The sequence below is a fragment of the Urocitellus parryii genome, chromosome 3 (genome assembly GCF_045843805.1).
Source record: "Urocitellus parryii isolate mUroPar1 chromosome 3, mUroPar1.hap1, whole genome shotgun sequence".
NCBI classification, from domain to species: domain Eukaryota; kingdom Metazoa; phylum Chordata; class Mammalia; order Rodentia; family Sciuridae; genus Urocitellus; species Urocitellus parryii.
This window is the reverse complement of record NC_135533.1, coordinates 65,982,564-65,995,967: the sequence shown is the minus strand read 5'-3', so window position 1 is coordinate 65,995,967 and position 13,404 is coordinate 65,982,564. Positions and strand designations below refer to the sequence as shown.

Here is a 13,404-nt window from a genome sequence, read left to right as displayed (position 1 = left end):
GACAAAAACATGGGGTCAACACTTTAACACATAGGTGCAGGCAATGATATTCTCAATATGACCCTTAAAGTTCAGGAAATAATTCCAAGAGTTAATAAAAGGGAGAGCATCAAATTAAAAAGCTCCTACACAGCAAAGTGAACAATTAGGAATGTGAAGAGGGAGCCTATAGCATAAGAGAATGTTTTCTAGCTACTCTATCACAAAGGATTCATGTCCACAATATGTAAAATAACTCAAAAAACTTAAAACCAAAAAATATTAATAAATATGCAAATAAACTAAACAGACATTTCTCAAAAGAAATACAAATGGCCAATGAACATATGAAAAAAATGTTCAAAATTTTTAGCAAGTAAATAAATGCAAATCAAAACTACACTGAGATTTCATATCACTCCAGTTAAAACAGCAACCATCTAGAATACAAACAATAATAAATGCCAGAGACATGTATAGCTAAAGGAATACTTTACTGTGTTGGTGCAACTGTAAATGAGAAAAACCATATGGAAATCAATATGAAGATTCCTCAAAAAACTAGAAATGGAACCACCATATTACCCAGCTATACCTTCCTTGGTATTTATCCTAAACAATTAAAATCAGCATATTATAGCAGTACATGCATACCCATGTTGACAGAATCACAATTCATAAAACAAAACTAGGTATCTGTCAATGGATGAATGGATAAAGAAAATGTTGAGTATGTGTGTGTGTGTATGTGTGTGTGTGTGTGTGTGTGTGTGAAGTTTTATTAAGCCATAAAGAAGAATGAAATTATGTTATTTGCAGGAAAATGGATAGAACTTGATAACTTTATGTTTAGTGAAATAAACCAAACTCAGAAAGCCTAAGGTCATAGATTTTATCTCATATAGGGAAGCTAGAGAGGAAAAGGAAAAGAAAAGTTGGGGCAGGAGGCAGAATCTAATAAAAATCAAAGGGAAGTCAGTAGAGCACAGGAAAGGACTAGGGTAGGGAGAAGGGGACAGAAAGGAGAAACACATGGAAATAATATTGGCCAAATTTTATTGTTATTTTGTGTCCATGTACAAATATGTAACAATGAATTTCACTATTACGTACAACTATAGTGCACCAATAAAATATGGAAAAAACATATTATTATCACAAATATAAGATTAAATTTTCTATTACCCTCTTGATGTTAGTCATTATAATTATAATTATCATCATCACCATCTCAATAATAAATCACATTTATTGAATGGGTATGTTGGGAACTACCCAATGCTAAGGGCTTTATGTATATTAATTCACTTGGTTACCATGTCATTTATCCCAGTAGGTAGACGACATTGAGAGCCTCATATTGCGTATGAGGAAATTGAGACATTAAGAGAAAATAATTGGGGGCTAGGGTTGGAACTCAGTGGTAGAGAGAACACTTGACTAGCATGTGGTGAGATGCTGGGTTCATTCCTCAGCCTTGCATATAAATAAATAAAAAAAATGTTCACGAACAACTAAATATTTTTTTAAAGGAGAAGATAATTGATTTGCCTAAGGCTATCTTTACAATAAGTGATAGAAACAAGCAGAAAGAATACCTTCCAGAGCCTGTACTGGAGAGGACCCAAGCAGTATTGGTTGTTTTCATTTTTTCCCCTTGGACAATTTCACAAAAATATAGCAAAGTACACTTTATGTGCCAACATTTAAGATATATATATATATATATATATATATATATATATATATATATATATATACTTTTTTCTAAGTTTTTTATAAAATCTGGTGTGTTTTAAAGGTGGCAAATCCAGCATATAGAAGGAAAATATAAAATCATAGAATCTCTAGATTTGATAGTGCTTTAGGTAGAATCATCCACATAACATTTCAGTCACCCATGGGTCACATATCCATATACAACAGTGGTCCCATAAGATTATACTACCTACTGACATCATGGCCATCTTGATTCATATAATTATATTCAATGATGTTTGCCTAATAATGACGAAACCAGTTACCAATGCATTTCTCAGAACTATCCCTGTCATTAAGTGAATTGTGACTGAGATTCAGTAGAATTTCAGCGATTGTGTCAACTGGTCATGTTATCACCTGCTCTCTGGAATTCCTAGAGTGCTATCACATGTTTTTACATTATATCATGTTTGTCTAATTTCCCACATTTGACTCATGCTACATGTTTTTAATCCTGCAGCTAATTGTTTTATATACCAAAGACACTGATACTATTATGGCTGGATTGTTTCAGTATTTTAATTTTTAGCTTTTCTTTTTCAAACAGGAGCAAAATTTATTGGAACTTTCCCCATACCAGACACCTACAATCCAGATGATGATAAAATATATTTCTTCTTTCGTGAGTCATCACAAGAAAGCAGTACTTCTGATAAGACCATTCTTTCTCGAGTTGGAAGAGTTTGTAAGGCAAGATATATGCATTTGTTTTACTTAAGGCATATGTGCATATGTATAAGAAACCATGTAATGTTGAAATGAAACTTAATGCCCATTATTCATAACTCATAGGATAGATTTATACTGTTACATGTATGTGATTTTTGAGATCCAAAAGTTAAAAAGAAAAAGGATTTAGATTTTTTCAAATATTACAGTTGAATTTTCAGTGCTGAAATGTCACCCTGATGTGAGTTACACTTCTTTGGCAGCTCAGTACTTTTTTTGAAAGGCTGTTCCAGTTATTGCAATTTGCAGTAAGAATGCTGCATTATCCAGACCCTTAAAAGTTAATATGTTATCAAACAATGTTAAATAACCTTTTATTAAAATTAAAAGTAACAACATAATCACTAAAGTGACTTAGACACTAACAATCATATTCTATATTTTTTTCAAAATACACATTGCATATGTAAAATGATGTATTTTATATGAATTGATTATATTTAAAATGTCCTTATATTTTTACTATGATAAATATTTTAAGTCAAGTTCTAAGAGAAAATGGAGTAAAGAAGAAAAAAAAAACCCAAAATGAAAAACATTTATTTTGAAAGTAAGTTAGAAAATTAAAATTGTCATTAGACTTAAATAGTGTCATTTTATGTAAATTATAGGTAAACCCAGAAATTCTGTGAGACCGTACCATTTTGTGCCATCAAGGCTCTCATTTAATAGCACACAAGCCTTAGAGGATAAATTACATTTTTGGTTTCAGTAACTTTCTTCCTTGGATTTGCATCTAATAAGAAATAGCATCTCTTAAATAGACATCTTCAGCATAGACTTGGTTATTAAGGGCAAGAGCTGTTAAATTAATAAATACTTTCAGTGGGAAACTTTCTTTGGTCTTATGAAAACTTTTCATTTTCTTCCATTTGAGACTATCACTTTTTGTTTTAATCTATACCATCAGGATCTGAACACTTCCAGAGTTATAAATACAAACTATCACTGAACATAAAACTGTTCATGAAAACTCAGCTTTTGAATGAGGCCAACATGTGAGCCCAGATCATTCTTTGCCTAGAATCCTAACCAATCATGCAGTCTCCCACTGATCCCCTTAACCTCCAGGGTTCAGACTCTTGAAAAAGCATCCTCGTTCTTTCAGAGTCTGAGTTCACAGTGATTTCTCTTGAAGCCTCGTGCCTAGGGATGAATGGCTGTTGTTCTGTAGACTTAGTGTGTTAGTGTACTGAAGCATGCCTTCTAACAACAGTATCCTGACCCTGAATAGCTATGATGTTGGTTGACATTGTCTGTATAAGTGAACTACGTTAGAGGTATTTCAAGTCACTTTCTGATGAACATATATAAGAAGTCAGTGTGTTTGGGAGCCATTGCAACTCTTATTTCTTGATAGGTCTAATGATTTAATAGAAATTCATTTATAACAAAGTAATATTTTTATCGTAATATAAACATAGTGAGTGTTGACCTTAAAGATGAAGAAATACCTTAAAATTTAGTTGTTTCATTTGTAAATTTCCACATTAGAAGTTTAACCTAGACTCTCATCAATATAAGCATGGAATATTTTATTTAAATTATGAACAAATTTATACTGAACTGGAAAGGCACAGAAGATTGTAAATGAGTCTTTTCTAACTCACAAACCTCAGAGACCACACAGCAAGACTTTGTCATGCTATTGTCCTTAGATAAAAGCTAACAAATTGTAAGATCAAATAAGGATGTGTGATGGATGAATTTACATTAAGAAAAACAAAAGAGGTCCTTCACTCATTAGTTTATCTCTTCACTTAATCCTTCTTTTAAGTGAGTATCTTCAAAATTTCTCACTGACTGAACAATCCATTGGTCAAATGTTTATATTTGATTCTAAATGCTTTGTATAAAATTTCTTAATTATAGCAATCTTAGACATGTTTCTAAATTTTACTTAAGATTTCAGGATAAAATTGTGACAAAAATTGGTAAAATCTAGGTGGAAATTTCTCTAAGAACATTAAAAATGACTTAAAATCTTTAAAAATATGATCATATGCCTTATAAAGCAATGACAAGCTTAGTAATGATTTCTAAAAACTCAGCATCACTGTTGGTATTATATAAATAGTTTCATGTAAAAAGGCTTTAATGAAATAATTTTCTCTTTTCATTTTTTTTCTTAACCCTCCAAATGGCATTATAACAGCATAACATTGGTTTTCCACATTTGATAAATAACATGATGCATATCTATATTATGAAACAAAATTTGATAACTATAAGAAAAGGTTTAAGAATGAAGAGAAAACAGTGTGTGATTTACTGAGTTTATCGAGATTTTTCAGTAACACAGAAGTACTTTGTACTGTTCCACCAGCATTTTCCCACAGTATATATCTGAAAATATTCAGGTTTTATTTTTCCTGTTCTAGTCGCTTGGTTTCATTTTTAACTGAATACTTTGGCACAGTTTAAAACTGCTGACAATTTAAGAGTTCTCTGCCTCTTCAGCTTCTTTCTTTCTTTCTTTCTTTCTTTCTTTCTTTCTTTCTTTCTGTCTATCTATCTATCTTGATTTGTAAAAGATGTTTTTTTGAGCTGCCCAACATATTACTATTGGGCCAAATAGGATATAGTGATTGGTGAAGTGGTCTTGGTGATAGGCAAAGATCACACAAAAAATGACTAGAAAATTGTTTAGAGAAGAAGAGTAAATCTTTTTAATTTTGTAACCCATTAATTCATATCTTATTTTGTTTATTTCAACTATAGCAACAAAATAAAAAATGTTGTGTAAAATGTACTGCATGAGACAACTTGTATAACTAAACCACTGCCCCTTTTCTTTAAAAATTCTTAGTATAGTGAGAATAATAGACATATTAACAGATAACCAAAATATAATGTATTAAAAGTAAGAGCTAAGAATTTTTAAGCATTCAGTGAGGCTCAAAAATATTGCATAAAAGAAGTGGTGTTTAAATCAAGTCCTACGGGGGAGCAGGATTGCACAAAGGAAGAGAGGGAAGGCATTTCAGATAGTACTGTAAGAGGGTTTATTTTTTTCATGGAACACTGAAATCTTATAACTATGATTCAAAGGGTATATATGGGAACAATGTCTTTTGAGATTGGAGTGGCAAATAGGGTGATAATCTTATTTCTGTGTTAGCAGGTGCAAATTCTATTCTGTTGCATATGAAGAGTTACAAGATGTTTGAGGCAGAAAATTAGCAAGATAGGTGGATATATTTAGCAAAAATTTAAAAAATGTATTAGAAATATTTACAAGTAGAAGGCCTATTAATTCCAAAGACAATAGGAAAAAAAAGAGGTAAAGTTAAGTTCAGGATATTTTTCAAATAGAAACTTTTTGCAGATTTCTAAAAGCTCCTAAATTATCATTCATTTATTAAGCATTTTGTATAGACTAATGCTGTTCAATGGAACTTTCCATGATGATGGTAATGTTCTCTATTTGCATTATCCAATACAGTAGCCATGCGATGGTTATTATTGAAATATTATTAGCATGACAGAGGAACTAAATTTTTAATGCATTTTAATTCTCCCTTGCTCCTATCTCAGAAAGGATACTCACCTTGTAGACAAGTACTTCTATATTCTTGAAAATTGTTGTTTCTAGAAGATAAAGCATGGATCACAAAAATGTGCAAAGGGACACATTCTGATACAAGATAGGAAATACCAAAAAGAATTTGGGGGCATAGATTTTTTATGTGGGCATGTTGAATTTGATATGACTCTGGGATATGCTGATACATTAGCTACATAAAAATATGAACCTGAGTCTCAGTAGTATCTGAACTCATGAATTTGGAAGTCATCAGTATCTTGAAGTCAAGGAACTGTCTAAAATTGCTCTGAAAGATTTGTGGCATAAGATTAAAGGCAAGGACAGAATCCTGAGGGAAAATGACATTTAAGAAAGCATAGGAAAGTATCTGCAAAGTCAATTAAGAAGAAATTATTTAACGGGTAAGCAGAGAACTGGAAGGGAGTGTCGTCCCGTCTGAAGGATAAGAAATTCTTTCAATAAGAAAGCAGATGTCAGGGATGTCACACCCCAAAAGTAGTCAGCCAGGTATTAGGTTTGATAGTAAGGCTATCATCAATGACCTTTGCCCAAATGATATTCAACTGGAAATCAGATGTAGATTTACATCTTGCTCTACTTCTTATTACCTTGGTTTCTTAAACTAGGAAATGACTCTTCCATGACTATTTTTACAAGTAAATGTGAAGCTTCCATGAGCGCATAAAGATTTGGGTGTGGTAGATACTCAAGAAGATCTTGAAAACAGGAGGGACTTAGATTTGTGTTTTTGAACATAATTCAATTATAAGACATTTATACACAAAAAATTATAAACATCTAGTCGTACTACAGTGAGTTTAATGCCACAAAGCAAAAACATGGACATGCATGCACACATGCACACATCATAATACAACCTTTTGAAGCTGGGTAAATTTAACAAACTTAACAGTGATCACACATGGGAAGAAGGTGGTAGTGGGGGTAGTGGTTTTGTGTGTGTGTTAACAGGTTAGGGTTAGGCTAGTTGCCAAATATTATTGAAAAAAACTTTTTATTAATTTTAGTGGTTGAATTTACTCTTAATATGTGTACCTCATTTTTAAGAATATTTATACTTTGAGGATGGATTTTATTTCTAAATAATGTCAAAATAATTTGGAACCATATCGGGTGAAAAATGTTTGAATGATTTGAACAATGTAAATTTTAGTGAAGAGGTATGGATGGGGAGAGACATTGTAAACTAAATAAATTGATTTTGAAGATAATTTCACAAGGCAATATTGATCATTGACAGTCTGAGAATAAGACTTTAATCTACACCTCTCCAAACCCAGCATGTGTGTCATTGTACATGATAGAGAATTAATTTTTGGTAGGGTCACACTTTCCAGTCGAACTACTTGATACTCTTTTCAAATTTAAAATAAGGTACTTAGCCTTAAGTCCTTGTCAACCTCTAATAATTCTCCCATGCTTTTAAACAATCAGTACCTTGAAGCACTTAAACCAGGGAAAACTCCTCTTATAGGTGGTAAATCACCCAGATCTTCCTGGTGAGATATTAAATGCTGACTGAATGAACAGGCACAGCAGCATTAAATAAACGCTAAGAAGATTTGTGTCTATTTAGTTTGCAAGTTATTACTCTCAGATACCACTGTTTATGTCTGTGTGATGTTTATTACTGTGTGTGTGTGTGTGTGTGTGTGTGTGTGTGTGTGTGTGTGTGTGTGTTCCTATAAACTAGAGTGTGGAAATGCCAGTCCCTTTTGCAAGGCTAGCTTGTGACTTTTCACCTCAGGGCTGTTTTGCATTACTTTTGGATTCTATTCATTTTTGGAAGTGTTGTCCATTTGCTTACTTATGCTAGCCCACTCCGGATTCCAGCTGTAGGATATGCCAATTCTCTTTTTCTGTTTTGCAGTATTTCCTTTTGTTCATGCCAGGAATTCAATTTGGATGGCCCTTTCACATAACTTGCCTGGGGGTCTCATTAATAGCCTTTTGCTTCAATTCCACTTGCATTGTCTACTTGATATATGATCCTATTTGGACAATTACTGTCTTTGAAGATCTGTGTTTTTAGGCCGATGACACTTTCCGTATTTATTGATCTCTACCGAGCTGTGGTTTTTGTGTGTCACTTACAACCTAAATGAGAGATTTAGTGCCCATGAGTTACAGATGTGCTTTTGCTTCACTTCCATCTGTTTTCCTGTCTGAGAAATTCTTAGGAAGGGAATTATTCTGTTTGTTGTAGCTTTCTTTTCTTTTTCTCCCTTAATTCATGAACTCTGATCCTACCTGGAATAGACTGCTAAACATTCCTAGATTTACCTAATTTAATATGTTCAATTTTAGGAACTAAGTTCTTTAGCATAGTGTATTATCCAAATCCTGCATTTCTAATAATCTTTATGAGTTTTAAAAGTAGTTAGAAAAACATGTTCTTCATTTCTGTTTGCTTTGTCATTCTTTAATGGCAAATCACAAACAGTTGTCTCTAAATACTGAGTGTTTAAGAAAAATTTTTTCCTTCAAAGTCTCTATAGAATTTATCCCTTAAAAACTACTATGTCCAATGCCTGCCATAATTTATTTGCTTTTTTCTTCTCCTCTCCCCTTTGTCTTAGATGTTTTTTATGTTTTTGTTTCCTCTGCTGCTAAGGTATCTCAAGATTATTAGTAGGTGAAGTAAGAGAAACTCTGGTTTCTAGGCCATTGAGCTGTCTGGAATTTATTTTGGATTCCTTTTCCTATTAGAAAAGACACTAAAACATTTGACAACAGTGAAGAGTAAGCACTAATTAGATTTTATGCCAGAGAAGCGAAGAAAGATGCCTATAAGTTTCTCATTTTTTGCAAAACGAAATGCCTACTATAACTTCAACATCTCAAGAAAATAATAATGAGATACTTATTTTTACACATCACATGTTCCTATATAGTATAGATTTTTTTCTACAACTTAACTGAGTTGATCACCAGGTGTGATATTTTGTGAAGTTAACTCAAGTCATTCTTCTTAATACTATTATTATAATTTTATCATAGTATTATTATAATTTTATCATTATTTTTGCTTTATATTTTATTTCTAGTAGCCAGAATTTTTGTTCATCCAAGTGAACGAGTTACATGAAATATACAATTTAAGCATATTGTAAATGAAGACTGATGGTCTGAAAAGGAAAGTTTTGTATTTGATCTGCTGTGCATAACTTCAGTATCTTTCATTACTTTTAACATATGAAAATATTTTCATTCACACTTTTCTTTATAGCATAATAATGTATTTTAATACACATGGTATACTATCCAAGAAACTCTGGAGGCCTATTCCAAGTGTACATTTTTTTTCTTGCACATCATGATCATGGTATCAAGCTTCTGAATTGGCTACCCCAAGTTTGAATTGAATTATCATACCATTATTATTTACTTATGGACCAGCAAACTTAAATTTAACCAATATTAAATTTTCTTTCATTTTTTTCCACTTCCAAAGTCTTATTATTGTTTGCCTTATAGTAATAGATGTGTAACAGATTAAAGCCTTATCAAAAAAAAGTGCTCATAAAGCTTACTGTTTTCATCTATCATAACAGATTGCCTCTTTGCCTGCCTTTTCCTTTTTATGGGGTTTTCTCAATTCTGTGGACTAGTAATCACAGATAAAGACCATTTTACTGACTACATAGATCTTTAAAGACAGAGAGAGACTGACTCTGTCAAGAGACAAGAAAGAACCACTTAAATACAATAATATTAGTCAGCAATTCCCACTTCAGTTGCCCAGAGCTTCACACTCCTCCTCTCCTCAACCCTCAGAGTTCTGCACATTGTACAGGGGAAGAGGAAACAATTTCAAAGACAATTCAACCCTATTGGAACCTAACCCACATGCACCACACCAGACTACAATGCTGAGAATAGCTTCTTACTCTTTCTCCTTCTGTGGCCACCAAGACCAGTGTTCAGGTCCACTAGAAAAGGGAAGCAGAGGGCTATATGAATTTTTCAATAAAAAATTTAGAAACATTCTAAAACCTATCCTTAGACACTCCAAAGACGGAGGTGGCACAGAGAAAAGTAAATGGCCCAAATGCTATGAGGTGTCGGCTGTGATCATGTCTCCAGTGGTTCTTAGTACAGTCACAGTCTTGAGGATATTTGATGGCATACTCCAACACAGGGCTATTTAAACTCTTTGAGGTGCATTTTGTTTAAAATGACGAATCAGATAAAAAATGTGGTGATGTATTAAAACAAAAGCCATTGAATCAAAAACACAAAAATGCTAAACTTCCCTCATCTTTTAGGTTGAATTTGTGAAAACAGTCTGTGAAAAATGTGTGCTTGCTCCATGAGACTGTTTCAGTGATGGAATAGCATTTTTAATGATTTAAAATACTGTAGCATTTATATCACACATAAAAAGAAGATGAATGATGTAAATTCAAGCTACAATATCTGAGAGTAACTGTTGTTAATGAAAGGAATTGGAAAAAGGGACACACACAAAAATGCATACATTATGGTTTTTAAATTGTTTCAGAGAGAATTCCATTCTTTTGCCTGTGCAAGGCTACAGAAGAGCAGCTTTAGGCAAAATAATTGAATTCTAAGCAAAGGAAAATTTATAACCTTTAACTACAGCATCAATTTTTTTTTAAGTTTTTAAGGTGTATGATTCTCTGGTGTCTGCTGATCTAAAAACTTTGGTATACTCCAGCTTCAACCAATATTGTTAAAATCTCTAAATAAATACAAGATTTTAATAGAATACAATATGATCTCAGATGTCCTGGAGATTTTGTTAATTTTATAAAATTTTCAGGATTTAAGAGCATATAAACTTAAAGCCAATTACTACAATTTCCAACAGCTTCTGTTTCCCAGTGTATAGGTGAAAATAATGTTAAGTGTTGAGAAAGCCTCAAAAAGGATGGTGTATACAGATAAAGCCATGTTTACCAGATGAACCCAGAATCATGACCTAGAGGTCAAAAGACACACTCAATAAAAGTTCATGTGTGACAGCCTCTAGCTACTCTACATGTCTATGTAAGATTTATAAGAAGTTGTGTGTGCTGGTAGAAGGAAAATGTAATAACCATTAGCCTCATCATGACTACCTGTTAGTACAGGCTACAATTAGAAGATCATAACAATTCATAATGTGCAGCTAACATCCAATCACATGACTTGGTGGTACTATATTTTCTTTTCTTTTTTTTTTTTTTCACTTTAAAATTAAGAAACATTGCAAACATAAACATAAAAGCTACAGAGAAAAAGTAAGCAGGAGTTCTTTACTCACCACCCAGATAGAGCACATGGGATCAGGCTTGTTTACATTTCATTTCTTTGTTACTTTCATCTGCATCTTTGTAAAGGACGGCAAGGCTTTTGGCAACCTGGCCACAAAGAGGCTGTGTGATAAATAGAGTGGAGACACATAGAAGTGACTGGTGACTAAAGAGCTCCTGATTCTGACATCTCAATAGTAAATCTATTGTGTTGGTGAGATGGTTGTATTCTTTAGAACTTCACAAAAATAAGCAAGGAGGTGACAATTTAGTACAAAAGTGATTATCCCCTTTCAGTCCCCTTGTGGGCTTAAAGTTCTCAGGGGTAGATTGTGTGGATTTGCTAACAAATCCAGGGACCTAGAGCTGGTCAACAAAGTCAGCCCAACTGACTTCCCTAGGGGAGAAATACAACTGCTTGTGAATTGAACTTTGTCATCCCAGGTCGGGCTTCTGGATGTCTGTAAGAGTTACTATCTGGTCATTAAATGCTTATAACCCATTCCTAAAAGCCTTCATGCCAGAAACTATTTCCCTCCTGACAGCAGGTGGCTTTTATCTTTGACCTGGATTTTTTTGTTTGTTTGTTTTTATCCTTTTACTCCTTGCCGGGCTGGAAAAGGCTGCTGGATGGTTGGGTAGGCAGGAACATTTGAAGATGATTTTGTTGAAAGATTGTAATTTTCATTCATCAGGTTAAAAAAATACAGGTGTATTATAAATTCCTTTCTTATCCAACAGATTTGGAGGTAGTAGGTTAGAATTTTCTCATGGCTACCATTAAGTATGGGAGAAAATTGTAAATACAAATGAGGGAAATGGGGCTGGGTCTGTGGTTCAGTGGCAAAGCACTTGCCTAGCATGTGTGGGGCAGTGGGTTCAATCCTTAGCGCCACATATAAAAATAAATTAAATAGAGGCATGCTGTCCATCTACGATTACAAAAAAAAAATTAAAAAATAAAAGAAATGGGGGAAATGTGTGAAAATGATATTTATCATCACTTTTACATACTAGAATGTTTAAAAGAACGTGATGACTCATTTTTATGATGAACTAGCATTGCCTGAATCTGTTAAAGAAATGTTGTTGAACAGAATGCTAAGTAATGTTTATTTATTTAAAATAATTTAAGCACCATAGTAAATCAAACATAATCCTTTTTGTGATCACCATATATATTTTTATTGAATCAACACTATTTTTAGTATTCATTGCCGATTCTTCCAAAATATACAAATAAATATACAAATATAGGCAAGGAAATTTAATAATATCATACATATATATATGGAAAGTTAATGTAATAAAATGAAAACATTTTACAAAGACTTTGTTTTAGAACAACTTGGGAATTGCTAAAACATAAAAGGCTGGAGATGTGACTTTAAGAGATATAAATCAAGGATTATGAAATGAGGGAGAAATAAGTCACTTTGTGTTTTCAAATTCATTTAAAGATCCATTACTTTCTGGTAATGTATGCACACATTTTCTCATGTGACTCCTACCGTATATGAGCACATAATCCATTAGTACATTAGGAGGAAGCATCAATATTTTTGCCCATTCATTTTAATATCTAGATTTAATGATAAGATGATCAGAGGATATGAGCCTAAAAATAACCTATATGTAGATAAAATCTGTCTTCACCTCTGTAGACGCCTGAAATCATCCAGTTGTTAGATGGAATAGTATTTGAGAAGTGATACCCAAATAATAGAAGCAGCATACACAAAATTAAAATTCAAGAGCAATTACATACATACTTGTTACAGGCATTATATAATATACCATTTAGTTTCCTTGAAAGAAAACTCTTAATTATTTCACTTCTTTGCTAATCATTACATCTTTTAGTAGCTCTTCATCATGTGCTTATTAACATACAGACACTTTGGCCTGATATCAAAGCCTTCCTTGATCTTATTCCAATTTACTTTTATTACATTTTCCTTCACTATTTTAATTGATCCCAGTCTTCATGTGAACCAAATTTGTCTCCCAATGAGTTCTGGATATTAGACCCATTGTTCTTTCCACCTAACTTTAAGTAACTGAAGTTTCTCCTGAACCAGTCTCTACACATGTAGTCTGAGCCCCCCT

The 13,404-nt window shown here is 32.8% G+C and overlaps 1 protein-coding gene and 1 non-coding gene across 2 annotated transcripts in view; one reads left to right on the top strand and one right to left on the bottom strand.

Annotated features, from left to right (window-relative positions):
- Positions 1-13,404, top strand: part of Sema3d (semaphorin 3D) — a 118,002-nt gene that overhangs the window by 64,002 nt on the left and 40,596 nt on the right. Inside the window, exon 7 of the mRNA XM_026384979.2 lies at positions 2,288-2,430. Within this exon, the coding sequence (XP_026240764.1) occupies positions 2,288-2,430 (143 nt within the window). The remainder of the gene's footprint in view (positions 1-2,287; positions 2,431-13,404) is intronic.
- On the bottom strand, positions 9,866-9,991 carry LOC113180159 (small nucleolar RNA SNORA61). The gene has a single exon (XR_003300435.1). It is a non-coding gene; the product is annotated as a small nucleolar RNA SNORA61 (small nucleolar RNA).